Raw genomic sequence first — 14,601 nt, 5'->3', positions numbered from 1 at the left:
ATATTGTACATGGAAAAACCTAACTGATGCAGTATTTTATTACATAAATCTTTAAAAATGTGGACATGTAGGTATTAGTAAGAAATTCATTCATTTACCTTTAATGTCCTTGTTTAACAATAGGTTAACAGTAGGGAACTAACTGGGGGTGCAGCAGTTTGCTACTGAATTATTTGAAAATACAAAAAATGGCGAAATTTAAGGTATTAACTGATACCCCTTGCCACATACACATTTACAAACAAAATATTTAAGGAAAGGTTCAAATGAATTACCTCAACCGTACTTTTTATCATTTATTAATTTATACATTCAAAAATTACATAACAGGTTTCAACGTTTACCACCCACTCGTGGTGCACTTTTCTGTGTTATTTTTGATGCCTTCTGCTTCGGCACAGGTTTCGCCTGAAAGATAAAATTGTATTCAGTCACTCAAATGTGTATTTTAGCTTGGAATTATACATATAAACGTGAAGGTCATGTTGCTGTTGATACTACCTAGTTGGGAGAGAGGAGAGGCGGGGAGGGGGCGGAGAGAGAGAGAGAGAGAGAGAGAGAGAGAGAGAGAGAGAGAATTTACTAATTAAACCATTGATGCTTTCCTTCTGAACCATTGCAATTGGTGAGGGTATGAAACTACTATATTTGGTACACAGATTTGAATCACAGAATTCAAGATTTATGGGAAAAAACACATACCTTAGGAAGTGCAGCCTGCTTCTTTGCTGCTTTGACAGCTTTTTTCTGCTCCTTAGCAGCCCTGAAACAGAAATCAGCCGTTTTCCATAAATCGGAATTACAGTAACTGTCGAACACTACAATAAATATTACTACAGCTGAATGTATCAGTTATGAACAACCAACATTACATGTATCTAAATTTAATATTTTTATCCTCGACAGCATGCAAAATGTTAGCTTCAGTACATGAAAGTGAGCTCCAAACAATTTCTGCTTATTTTTATTTTACAAAGAAGTCCAAAGAGAAAATACGGCATAAAATTCAATATGTTGCACACTTCAACTGATTTACTAAAACAACATGAATACATGGATTTTCCTCAACATCCAATTTGTGATTTAAATATTTTCAGGCACCGCAAACAAATATTAGGTAAAAAACCACACACAAAAAGTGGCAAGGATATAGAGCAATGTGACATAATTGTATTTCACAGCTGTTAGAGAAGGCACTTAAAATTAATCACGAACTCGGCAGGAGCCACTAGTGATATACACTCAAGAGTTACTGAAAATGAATTAGGTCATGTACATCATCTGCTCTCTTTCTAAGGAATTTCTTTTTAAAAATGCATCCAAATACAGTAATGAACTATTGTGTGTGGTGTGCATTCAATCTATTCCTTTTTATTCTATACAAATATGGACATTATTATTATACTCTTTGACTTCTGTTTAATGAAAAGCTATCAGTTAATGGAGTGTTTTGTAACCCCATTACTAAACAATATTCTGTTAATATGGAGAAGCCTTGCAACATTGGAACAATCATTATTTTATGCACTTTCAGAGTAATAATACACATTGAAGATCGCAATACTGCTAAATGAAAATACCTCTATTCCCACGTGCCCCATTATTCTTGGTTTTTAAATACGAGCCCCCAATAAGCATCCCTATTCAAATCTCCTATCTTTCACAGGGTCTCAATACTCTTGATAGCTAAAATATGCACTATGTGACAGTCACTGTCCTGTTTCTGCCAATACCCAAGAATTTGACACACCACTTCAACTCACATGTTTTGTTTTGAGTTGCATTATTTCTCACTTTCTTGTCATTTTCAATACACGGGGTACATATAGGAAGTTAGGTTAGGATATGATAAGCAATCTTTTAGTCGGTGAGCCAAAAGAATTTTACAATGTCACCTAGTAACATGTTTAACTGCCAAAACCACATTTCTTACTTTAGCACGTTGAGTCTCACCTGTTTCCACTGAATACCCACTTTCCACACACACTGCCTGAATGTGCACCCCACATTAAAATGTGACCCTCTGCACCTCTGGTCAGTGCCAACACCATAATGTTTGTTCATTCAGCATAAAGGTGGCCAGGGAATAGCCCACCAAGCCATGAGTCATGCACCTACAGATTCTATGCTCACTGAGTAGCAACGATCATTCTGCATGTGGACACTTAGAAGGATGCAATCAAAGAGTGCACCAGTATTTTACAGCAAGCTCCATTACTCCGCTGTATATTATAAAAGTTCAACAAAGTATTACCAACCCATTGACAACTGAGTTGCAACTGGATTTATCTGATCCCTTTTAGTTAACAGACAGAATAGCACCCACCATGCATATCTGAAATCTTGGTTGGGGTGACAGACTAACTTTTAGCGTAGCTTGAGGTCTTAGTATGTACATCAAATATTTTGATGCACACACATCATACAGGATGTGATTCTAAAGTTTCAAGACTGAACTCGGAACTAGAAATTTATTGGACATTTAAGTACAATTCTTCAAAATATGATACTTCAGCAACAACACAGTGCTGCCAGCAAGTCTTCCACAGTTCTTAGCCCTTCTGGAAGGCCTCAGGCGTCATGCTGTCACGGGCCCTCGTCAAAGCCTGCTGGATGGCGTCGACAGAGTCGAATCGCTTCCCTTTTAGGCCAGTCTTGAGTCGGGGGACGAGGAAAAAGTCACTTGGAGCCAAGTTGGGGCTGTAGGGTGGCTGTGGTAGTGTTGTCACATTGAACTTGACCAAAACTTCGGAGACAGCGCGTGACGTGTGAGGTGGCACATTGTCGTGGTGGAGAATTCAATCGCCCTTGATCGCCAGGTGGACAAGGCGAACTCAATCCCTCAAGCGGCGGAGCACTCCAATGTAAAAGTCACCCGAGTCTGTCCACGAGCAACAAACTCCTTGTGAATCACTCTTTTACCATAAAAAACCATCAGCATGCACTTCACACACAACTTGCTCATGTGAGCTTTCTTGGGCTTCGGTGAGGAAGCAGTGTGCCTTTCTGAGCTGATGCTTAAACTCAGGATCTTACTTGTAGACCCAGGTCTCATCACCAGTAGCCACTTCCTCCAGAAGGTTCAGATCAACATTCAACTGTTGGAGCATTTCCTTGCAAACAGTCATGCGCAGTTTCTTCTGATCCACAGACAAAACTTTTGGCACCAGTTTGGCACACACTTTTCGCATCATCAAATTCTCCGCCACAATCCTCCACACCGTACTCTGAGTCCCAGTTCATCGGCACGATGGTGGTCATTGTTTAAAAGTTCCTGCACTCTCTCCACATTTTGATCCGTATGGCTTGATGATGGCCTCCCAGAGTGGTTGTCGTCTTCAACATTCCCACAGCCATCTTTGAAACGTTTGTGCCACATGAAAACCATTGCAAGGGACTTCTTCCTCAAAGTACTCTTGAATCATACCAAGAGTCTCCGTGGCGCTTTTGTTCAGTCGTATGCAGAACTTAATCACATAACACTGCTCCAAGTGCTGCTCCATTTTCACCTCTCCCACTTTTCAACCAAAGTCAATGACACACACTCACGCTGCAAGCAATAAGCACTCTCCAGGGTTCCGGGCACTCTCCAGTGTTCCAGAGACAACTGCCGCAGCATCAGTTTGTTCCCCGAGACCCCCCCAATACTCCCCCCACCCAGTGGAAGCGGTCTGCACGCGCTCCCCTACTCAGAAATGAATCAGAAGGAAACTTCTGAATCACACCTTGTACATAAACTACGGAAAATACTAAGTGGGGTTGGGGGTAATGGTGATGCACTTTAACTTTTGAGACCAGTTTAATTGAGATATTAACATTTTCTAGTTTGGGAAATGAGTCTTTGGTACTGACAGTCAAGTAACATTGTTGGTTTGCCTAGTGACCACAGGCAGCCAGCCGATGACGGATTGCATTCAAGCAGGTAGCAGGGGCCTTGTAGTTACTTCTCACATGCGAATGGTGCAGTAGTTTCGTCATTTGTATTAATAGTTCAGTCCACAGTTTATTCTGTTTTGTTGTTTTAATGTTTATTTGCTTATGTTTCCTTTTAAACAATGTCCAGCATAACAAGTAATGCCAGCCCAACACGTGAAGTGAAACGGAGGAAGAAAAGTGTGCTATCTAGCCAGGACTCCAAATTCATGTTTGGTGAGGGTCTATTTGTGGGTTGGGTGGGTAGAAGAAGGGGGGTAGGGGGAGGGTGAATACTTATTTCCTCTTGCTCAGGTTGTTAAGAGGACTGCAGCAACATTGTAAACAAGCAAGAACACTTGTAAAAATACGGAAATTACAGTACAGTATAGATGCAGCGAGAGTAGCAGAACAAAGCTGTCCCACTCTATCTAAATTACTCATGTCACTACACTTCAGAAAGATTATCTCTAAAGGATACAAATTTTCACTATGTGCTGTGCTGAAAGACAAAGGTTTCAATTATTCCGTGCTTAACAGACACAAAAGATTCATGGAAATGATGTAGTTGCACAGCAGTGCACAGGATCATGGGTGTGAGATTCGAAAACATAGCGTGGACAGATGAAACTTGGGTTAATGCCAGCCATTCATTACATTGAGGCTGTAGTAAAGGAATGACCAAGGGGACCGGACCATGGAGTGCCTGTTGGAAAATGAGCACAACTTGTTTCATGCGGGTACATCTGACAGTTTTGTGCCAAACTGCCTGTTAATGTTTCATTTAAAAATTACAGGTGATTACCATGAAGAGATGAACAGTGGGTTTATTTTAAAAGTGGCTCGAGACATTGGTTATGAAGCACCTGCAAAGTCTATCAGTGATCACCATGGATAAAGGTCATTATCATTTCATTGTTCATGATAGGACACCAACTTTTAACAACAAAAGAAATCTTATCCAGTGGCTGAAATGATGAAAAGTGGATTTTGGAGGAATTTGAAGTAGGTGAAATTACTAGAAAATGTGGCACAAAAGAAACCACAATTTCCGACGTGTGTAATTAACGAGACTGCTAAAAGGCATGGACATGAAATTTTTCAGCTTCCTCCATAGTACTGTCACTTCAATGCCATTGAAGAGGTATGCGCACAAATAAAACATTAAGTTGCTGCAAACAATATAAAAATTCACCATCCATACGTAGAAAATAATCATGCACCAGCTGTCAAACAACTGACAAGCGAGATGTGGAAAAAAATTGTGAAGAGTACTGCAAGTATCAGAGGGAGCCAAAAATAAAGGTATTGTGGAGAAATGCATAAAAGATTGAATTATACATCTGAGAGGGAGAATGATAGTTTAAGCAGTGCTGAAGACTATTTTAAATCAGATTTTGAAGGTAACAAGAGTGGAATTTTCCCACTAGTACAACGTCAACATACTCAAGAACATAAGGACAGAGCACACCATCTACCTATCATCATACTACGAGTACTATCTTGAGATTAAAACTGTTACTATACTGATACATTATTCTGTCACTCTTAGAACTAATTAAAATTTCTAATATTTAATAATGGGAACAGAAACTACAGATGTTCAACAATTTGCGAAAATACATTTTCATTTCTATTGTGACGTTTGACAAGTAACCTCATTATCTTTCGGTATAATAGACACTAAATATACTCTCTTCACTTTTTCGAGATTACATGTTACAAGTAGCAACTGCAAATAAATTCACACACAGAAATACGACCAGCATATTGTCGAGACTTTTGATTACGCTGCCAGAGAACCTGTATCACTAGACTGAGTGCAGAGTGGCATAAGACATTTTCAGCAAACACTGCCACCTGCCCACCTGAACTGTCAATAACCATCACTTGTTTCGTGAACTGTATGTTAGTTACTGAAATCTTTATATCGATTACTGCTCCCTAATGTCAAAAAATGTGATTTAATCTTGCAATGCACTGCAAACTAGATACATTTCTTCCAGTCACTGCCGCCACAACACTGTAGGAACTGACAATGTTATGCAGTCTGTACAACTGTCACATCCTCCTTACCACATCAATGGACAGCATGGCTATTAATTCCCTACTGCTGCCGCACGAAAACAAAAGCAGATGCTCTATCATATGGTGAACCCAATTTTCTTCAAGACTTACTTTACTGATTTCACTGGTTAACATGTGTTCTCTGTCATACATAAAAAATAAAATAAAATATCCACAATTTTGAGTGCTCATCGTGATACCGGTTGGAAATGAAATTTGTTAGTAATTTAGGCTTTGCTTTACTGTTTCCCTCTGGCAACAATATGCACCTTTGTCACTTTCATGGACCACGTAGCATTCTTCTTCGATCTTGAACATATATTGCTTTCTTATTTTGTTTCTATACAAATGGTACCTGCACACTACCAAAAATGGATAATGCGCATCTTAGGGACAAAGACTGAGGAAACAACTCACAGAATTGAGTTCACAAATACTCTTGAGTGAAATATTAATTTGATGGCAGTGATGTGGATAAGGATTTTTTGAAACACACTTTTCCACAAATTGGACAAAATTAGACACAGATACAGGGTTCTAGGGTGTTTTTGACAGAAGACCACAGGTTCAAGCCCAGTACATGTGACTCACTGTGGATGCTATGACAGTGAAGGTATTTTGAAGAAAAAGAATACTGGCTCAGTGTATGTACATTTAAAGATGCTTAGGTGCTTTCTGAGAGCATTACATCCTTGCAAAGTCCTACTCACCTCCAGCTATTTTACTGATGAACTGGCCCACGTGGCTGCCGAAAAATGTTTTTTCTATAATTTTCATGTTTGTCCTCAAGGCCAACAAATATACTGCCATCTGAATAAATATGTTGGCACATACGTATTTCGTATGGTTGCTGGTATAAGCAACATTGAGATACTACTTTAGTCAATTGCTGGGGTTCCAACTGTCAATGCCCTTTTAATTGTTCTGAAATAGTCAGGTGATCAGTTCCCTTTTGTAATAGCTGCATTTCCCAAATGAGAGCCAAGACATAAAAGCTGTATAAAGTGTGCCATCCTACAAGATATCTCAAAGGGAAATTTATATTCGTACCAATGTAGAAATTTCTTTCTGCAGGTACATCCCATCGAAGTCTGAAATTTCAAGCAGTACATGCTATATAGTCTCACAGACACGGACGACTTCAAACTTTTGAATGTTTGGTGTGTCTGAATACACTTACAACTTTGAAATAAACACAAGGGCGAGAAGAAAACAAATTTGGGCATGCTTACAATGCACCAAACTTAAGAGCAAGTAGCAATACTGTCACACAAACCGTGAACAATACTACTACAATTACTGTACATAACTACCACTGTTGGTATACATGGAATCGGGTGTCCATTCCCTCTGATCAGTACGCCACAACAGAATTACAAACTGTAACTTTCAAACGGTGAACTAAAGGGCAGAAAAAAGGGATACAGTGAGGAATGAGTTTTTAATACTGTTGGATGTGGAATTTCATCATTTGACCCGTTTTAGATGTTTCTCATAACAATAAGAAAATAAAGAAACATCTGAGCATTCCTTGTTCAAACTGATAAGGACTTACAATATGAACATAGGTGGTGTCAAGTTCCAGCAGGCAAGCTAATAAGGTGAGAATACAGCAATACAACCCAGAAAATGGTGTAGGCATTTTTATCACATGCTTGCCATGACAAGTTTTTAACTCCTTGTTTTTATTCAGAGGCATTACAGCCATCAGTGAGCACAACTAGAATAACGAAGGTCAACAATTCAGAGTTTAAATATCCGAGATTTCATTTAATACTTCGGCAATAAAAACTCCACGACAATAGTTGTTAGTGGACAAAACTGATTACTGGCCAGTACAAAAAACCAACAATGACGGTAATGCCGACTTGAAAGGGATTCTCATGCAGGAAGTATGGAGTATTCCTTTGTTCCAATTAAACACTTTTCAATTGCCTATCATAATAACAAGGTAATTTCTTAATTGCAACCCAACAAACTTTGTTTTATTTAAATCCATGACGAGTTTCAAAGGTTTAAACCTCCATCATCGGGTGGATTTACATTATTTAGTATGACATTTGTTTGTGTGTGTTGTGTTACTTTGTTTACAATGCTTGGGAATGTAAAACTTAAGCGCATGAACAACTGTGTGTGCGATGATGTCACTAAGGCAAATGAAAGTGCAGGAGTATTTTAAGTACAAAAATCATATACCGTACTGATTAAAATCTTCAATCCTGTCTTCTTTTGTTTCTCCTCAATATTAAGGAAAGAATTGTTCAAATTTATGCACTGTAGGGTTAAAGATCTATTCCAATGTGTAGTTTGGTATGATTCATTCTAATGGAAGTCAGGATACGCAATTTCAGCAGGCATGGTCCATATCAATTCAGGCAGGCTAGGAAAAGTCTTACCTTCACAGTCTTGGATGTTGTTGAATTAAACATATGTTAAAATGAAAGACCAAGTAAGGAACATGTATTTTTTGTTTTCTCCAAAAAATTTGTTCAGAGATGCAGCCCTCCAAAGACGACACTGCACATACCATTTTAAAGATACGAATCTTGGAAATAATTTTAAAATGCTGTGTCTCTGGAACAGTTCTAGATATTTTGATGGTCTTTCAATTTGGAAGATAACTGCTTTATGATTACAAGGAAATCCTCCATTTGGACTTACGGTAGCATTAAGTTCACTAAAATTTCGTATAACTCTTGACTGGTGTCTATAATCTCTGCAATCCACCAGACGCAGTCATACAAACATGCCAGAAACATCCCCTTCTAAGAATTTGAATCTGCTGTTTCTGAGGTTTTGGCCAAATTAATGAAATTTCTTCTTTCCTGCTCTTTAAAGTGTGTGCAACATGAGTTCGCCCATCACTGAGTCCAAAAATGTGTGTTCTGAATTCCTTTCACTGGAGTATTTGTTTGGACCAGTCTTCTTTCTTCTGGTCACGGAATTCTTCGATTTCCTCTTTGGACAGAAAATGAGGGCTGTGGATGGGTGAGATTTAACGACTCTCGCAAAATTTTCAGCATTCTGAATCACAGCTGTATTTGGTCTAGAAAGATTATGTTTTGTAGTATGGTGCTTCAGCAGGCCGCCTACACAATCACAAGGACTCTTCTCGTATAGCACAGTATACCCAGTCAGTTGGCACAATCGACTTACTCAACAGCTGGTAATGATTTTTAAAATGGCTAGGAGCACCATCAGAAATAATGATCTTGTCTGCCCCTGTTTGCAGTTGAATTTTGTGCATTGTTAGCAAAGCAGGTGCTGAGTCATGCCATGTGTCATCACTTATAATTACAACACTTGTCACTGTAAAAATTGAAACCTGGTATTTACTCCAATGATACTTCTTGTGGGAGACTTGCAGACCAGTTCTCAGCAAAATCACAATGAAGCACTAAACACAGCCTGTACACACACTTTCACTTCTGCAACGTGTTTTTGCTGCAATTTCTTCAGATGCTGGTGTGTTACTGCTTTCACTGACCACTTAAAAAGTTCATCAACAAAACTGTCAAAGGCAACAGTCTTCCTAATTAGTTTATTTTCCTCCCATGTAATTTCTGCAGAGTTATCTGCTTTATCTTCCAGGCCAAGTGTATGTGAAGACAGTCCTCCCTTTCCAGAGCAGTCACCACATTCTTGAAGCAAAGAAGTGTCTCACTTTACGTCACAGATTACTAATGACTTCACACGTACAACCAAGATGTCATGTCACGTGCTCCAGTAAGTTCTTCAAAGTTACCACACGAAGTTCAAAATTCATGCAGTACAAACAGACAGACATATCTACGTGGATGTAGAACTACCTACTTAGGTCATAGTGCATAAAATTTTGATCTTCCAATATGTGAAGTTATGTTTCTTTAATACTGCAAGTCATCTACCTCTCCACTCCCACAACTTTTTGACCTTCAATTGTTAACAGTGTTTTTTTTGTTGGCACACTGGTGAGAACAGTCCCAGATAAAATGACTGCACTATTTGAACTTGAGCTGCTTCTACAGGGTGACCATAATAGGGATCTGGTCTTACAAGGATTCCTTTTACAGACCTCAAGTTTCTTGATTTGTCTATCATGTACTTTGATACTGATGGAACATGGTTCAAATTTGATTTCTTTAAAGATGCCTCTAAATTTGTTTTCTTTGAAGAATAGTTAAAACTTGCACCTATTCACTGCAGGATGTATAATATTCAACAGCTGAAATGATATGTGTGACAAATTCCTTACATGAGGTGGACGAGTGTTTTGGTTCATTTTTTTCTGAAGATGGAATTTCTACTTTTAAGGGTGTGGTCAGTTTTGCTGTAATGTATTCATCCATAGCTTTAGTAATTTCTCTGTGCTTTCTTGATGCGTAGAGCTTATGACTTGACTTCACTGACAACGGTTTCGTCAAAGGAGTAATACCTACGTCTGTAGTTGACTGATTCAGGGTATTCAATTCTTCCTCTACTGATGCAAAATCTGCATCATGGGAGGCTTCACCTTGTTCAGATAGTGTCATTATTATTCTGTCAAAACATTTAGAACACAAAAAGTCATCACTGGAAGTATCATCACTTTGAAATAGAGTCTTCAAATGAGAAAACTTATTCCCACCCTGAACAAAGTCTTGTTTTTTTGGCTGTCATATATCACTCTTTTCTGGATATGCAAATAGCCAGCACACTTCACTCTCCTGTGGCCCCAGTCAGAAGACATTTCAAATAGTTCTTTTCACAAAAAAAAAAAAAAAACAAACAAACAAACCTCATTGAAAGTCCTCAGATTTCTTAAAAACTTCAGTGAACAAATTAGCACTGAGCAACTGTAATACAAGAAACCTGCAATGAACAATCACAATGAAGAAACTGACAAACTACAACAAAGTGTAAGAAATAATGGCGAGTGAAAAGGAAATTAGTAAGAAACAGCTTCATTGAAGACATACATTACCCTGAAAGCTAAATTTTTTTTTAAACAAAACCTTTCCTAAAACTGGAAGCTCTCCTTTACAGAGAAACAGTAATACACGGTACTGATCAACAGGAAAAAAAATCTACCTTTCCTGGATTGGCATTTTTGGGAAAACTGTAAATTGCAAATTAAGTTCAGAAGGCGACAGTACAAGAACTTTGACAGATATGTCCAAACAGAGGATACCATTGTAATTACAAAGCAATCATCTTTCAAATAAAAAACCAACGAATTATATAAAGCTGATAGAGATACAGCACTGTAAAAATTTTTTCCGAAATTCGCATCTTCAAAATAGTGTTCGCAGAGTCCTCTTTGGGGACCTGTATCTTGGGGCAGGAATTTTTTTTGGAGGGGGGGGAAAAATCTCTCACACATACTCCAGAATTTTAACATATGCTAAATTCAACAACATCCAAGACTATAAAGGTAACACCCCTGCCTGAAGTGATACGGATTATGCCAGCAGGTAAATATACTAACTTTTATTGAAATTGTGTGTGTTCTCCATTTCAAACATAAAAACACAGAGAGTGCACTTGTATACATATAACAAACAGCGTCAATATTAACATTGATGAAACTGGGTACACTAAAGCTGAAACAACCACGTATGTTCTTTAGTGCTACATGAACTTAAATGGCCACAGCAGCACAGCACCAGTAGTATCCTAGATATGTACATAACAAAAAATCAAGGGATATCTTAATCACACAATCTTAGTTTAGGAAATTTAATTGTTACTTTCACGATCCCTTGGGTTGAGCATGCAACTGTCATGGCCCCAGATATATATTTTCTTTACAGTGTTGACAACACAATGGTATTCTAGTGGCAAACTTTGTGTGTGCGGTGTCAACTTTCATTACTCTTTAACACTAATTGCTTGCAAAAACACTAGCACAAATGCTGTATCTAGACATCCGTATGTAAAGCTACATACAAGTTTGTAACAATCACCATTCTGAATAACATTTGATACCTTTTTCAACTGAATCCATTTCCTTTCAATCTAATTTGAAGCTCACAATGTTTGTAGAAATGTGAAGGAAAGGGACCACAGCCCAATGCACAAAAACAGAAATACACAAAGGTTGCCTATCACTCAAAACATTTACAGGAGGAAACTACAAAACAGCAATATATTGACATTTTCACCCAAACTGGACTGTTACCTGATAGCCTGCTCTCGCTGTGCTTTCCTAATTTCAGGCTTCATATTCCTTTTTGCCATGATGTCAGTAAGAGATGCACCAACAATAGCTCTGTGAAATTTCTGGGTGCGACGGGTTCGCTTTTTGGTCTGTTCCTCTTCCTGACCTTTCTTGTGCTTCCGCCTAAAAAGGTACACAGAGTGTAATACGAGCAACAGGAAGTCTGAGGATAGTATGTAATTTTATGACAGTACTCAGTTATTAAATTTTCATCTGGACTCAGTGGATTGACAGATTATTAGAAACATCATTGAAAGAAATAAGTTGTGAATGTAGTTGCTGAAATGAGTAATTCAGCCACAAAAAGTAACCTATTATTAAAATACATTTTAAAAGTTTTACTGTTTGATGTAAAGGAAATGTTTATACTGCAATTAAGTAAATTAACTGATATATCTAATGCTACACGCTGCGACATAACTACAGAAATGTTACCTGTATAACACCGTCCATGTCACCTTCCTGGGATTCCTTTTCATCAAATGTGAAGATTCACATTTCGCATTAAGAAAAGTAAAAGTCTGTAACAAGTAAATACACTTAGTTAATAAGTAAGCAGAAGATAAAACAAAATCAAGGCAGCTTACAACCCACATGCATAAAAAAAATTAAAGCTTACAGTGCGACGATTATTTTGTATCCAGGGGTATTTACAATCATCTACAACGGCAGCGCCCACTACGTGCCTCTGAGGAATCGTGGATTAACACCCCAATAGGTGCGCCACAGCCGAACAAACAACCTATCCCATTCATTTCCAAACAATCAACTACACGTAAATATCTACAACAAATGAAATCTTGAATATGATGAACATTTGATAAAATACAACCTAGAAGTGATCAAATTCACAAGTGAGTGAAATGATTCGCATATTGCACAATCTGAAGAGATAACTATTTTAACACTTTACAGAGTGAGTCAGCTTGAAACATCTCCATTCCAGCAGTGAACATTACCAATCCAGTTTTACGACCGAAATTAAGTTCCGCAAATCTGATCAAATAAATATGCACACATTGCGAAGCTTGTAACAATTACTGGGGAACACGTACATCGACACGTTATGACACAGCTTTGCATGGCGTTTCAACATCCGCCTATCATTATTTCCATAAGTATGTTGAATGTGCTTTTTTCCCCAAAGTTTACCACGAACAATGAAAGTTATTACAAATAGCACAAGCACACTCGCAAACGCAATTACAACTATAGAACATTAACCACTGTTTGAACAAACAGAATTTACCAATCGAGCCCTTTACAGACGCCTGCTATTAAGCTTTTACAAACATCACGGAACACAGAACTCAACACTAACTTAAAAAATAACTCTTACCTTTCCGTCTGTCTTGACCATGGTTTTCCCATGGCCAGGGTATATTTTATACCCACTGTAGGCACACAGTCCGATCCTGTTAACGAAATAATTTTGTTACATTTCATTATTTACAAATCTAACAGCACAACACAAGAGATGATACCAGAAACAACAATCAAGAAATTCTCATGCTGTACTTACTTCATCTTCTCTCACAGGAAACGGAACACTAAATGGCAGATCCAAACACCTTCCGTTGTTGTTAAAGATACTACACTACACAGTTGTGTTCTACGCTACTTCATGTCCCTAGATTTCAAGACAAATGAGTGGCGAAACTTTCGCTACTGAAGCGCTGGAAAACGGCAAGCCTCTAAAACACAGTGAGGAGAATGGTCGTAAGCTGTGTGTATGACCGGAGAAGCAACAAATTTCGGAGCGTGTTATGTCACTATTGCCTAGTGTAGCAATCGCCACCAGGAAGGTAACCTACAAAGTGATTTTTGTATGTTTTGGAACAGAGACCGGTTTTTTTGTTACGCTATCTCTTTGAAGCGGAGATTATCCTTGTTTGTTCAGCTTTGACTATTGTAACTTGTTTAGAGATGTAATAAAGTTATTGCAGCGCACTAAGGCGACCGATTACATGCCAGATGGCTAGAAATTGGGTGACCCACGAAACAGAAAAGGAACACGAACGGAAAAAAGGCTATACGAAGCAGTACGGTATCATCTTGTCAAGATTCGAAGCGAAGTCAAATGGAAATGCAACTGCTTGTATGCAAGAAGAATTACACAAGCAAATAGGAGAACTACAGGTAGAGTTAAACACGCAGGATAATAGAGGGTCGGCGCAACGATTAATGAGAGAAAAAAGTAATTCGATGAATGAAGAATGTAAGGAGTACACAGCAACAGTCAAGCAGTGAACGAACGTACAAGTATCGCTGTTCTTACCAGATAAACAAGAATTGTAGTTTGGCATGCTAAGTCTGGCATTCACGCAGAACAGCGTGACCGATGAGCGCACGAAATTCGCGGTGACAGTCAACAGTCTACGCCGGTAGTCGCCAAACTTTTTTGCTCGAGAGCCAATATTGACATTGTGGGTCGGCATCTCGCG

General features: G+C 38.4%; 1 protein-coding gene across 1 annotated transcript; it reads right to left on the bottom strand.

Annotated features, from left to right (window-relative positions):
- Positions 1-283: 283 nt before the first annotated feature.
- LOC124799640 (60S ribosomal protein L24) lies at positions 284-13,760 on the bottom strand. Its single transcript, XM_047262936.1, has 6 exons — positions 13,680-13,760; positions 13,497-13,572; positions 12,593-12,678; positions 12,119-12,280; positions 703-763; positions 284-408 (listed from the first exon to the last, which is right to left on the bottom strand). Exons 1-6 carry the CDS (start codon positions 13,682-13,684, stop codon positions 334-336), a joined length of 465 nt encoding a protein of 154 aa, XP_047118892.1. The 5' UTR covers positions 13,685-13,760; the 3' UTR covers positions 284-333.
- Positions 13,761-14,601: the final 841 nt, after the last annotated feature.

Source organism: Schistocerca piceifrons, chromosome 1 (assembly GCF_021461385.2).
Source record: "Schistocerca piceifrons isolate TAMUIC-IGC-003096 chromosome 1, iqSchPice1.1, whole genome shotgun sequence".
NCBI lineage: Eukaryota > Metazoa > Arthropoda > Insecta > Orthoptera > Acrididae > Schistocerca > Schistocerca piceifrons.
The sequence above is the reverse complement of the archived record's forward strand: the minus strand, read 5'-3'. Positions and strand labels throughout refer to the sequence as shown.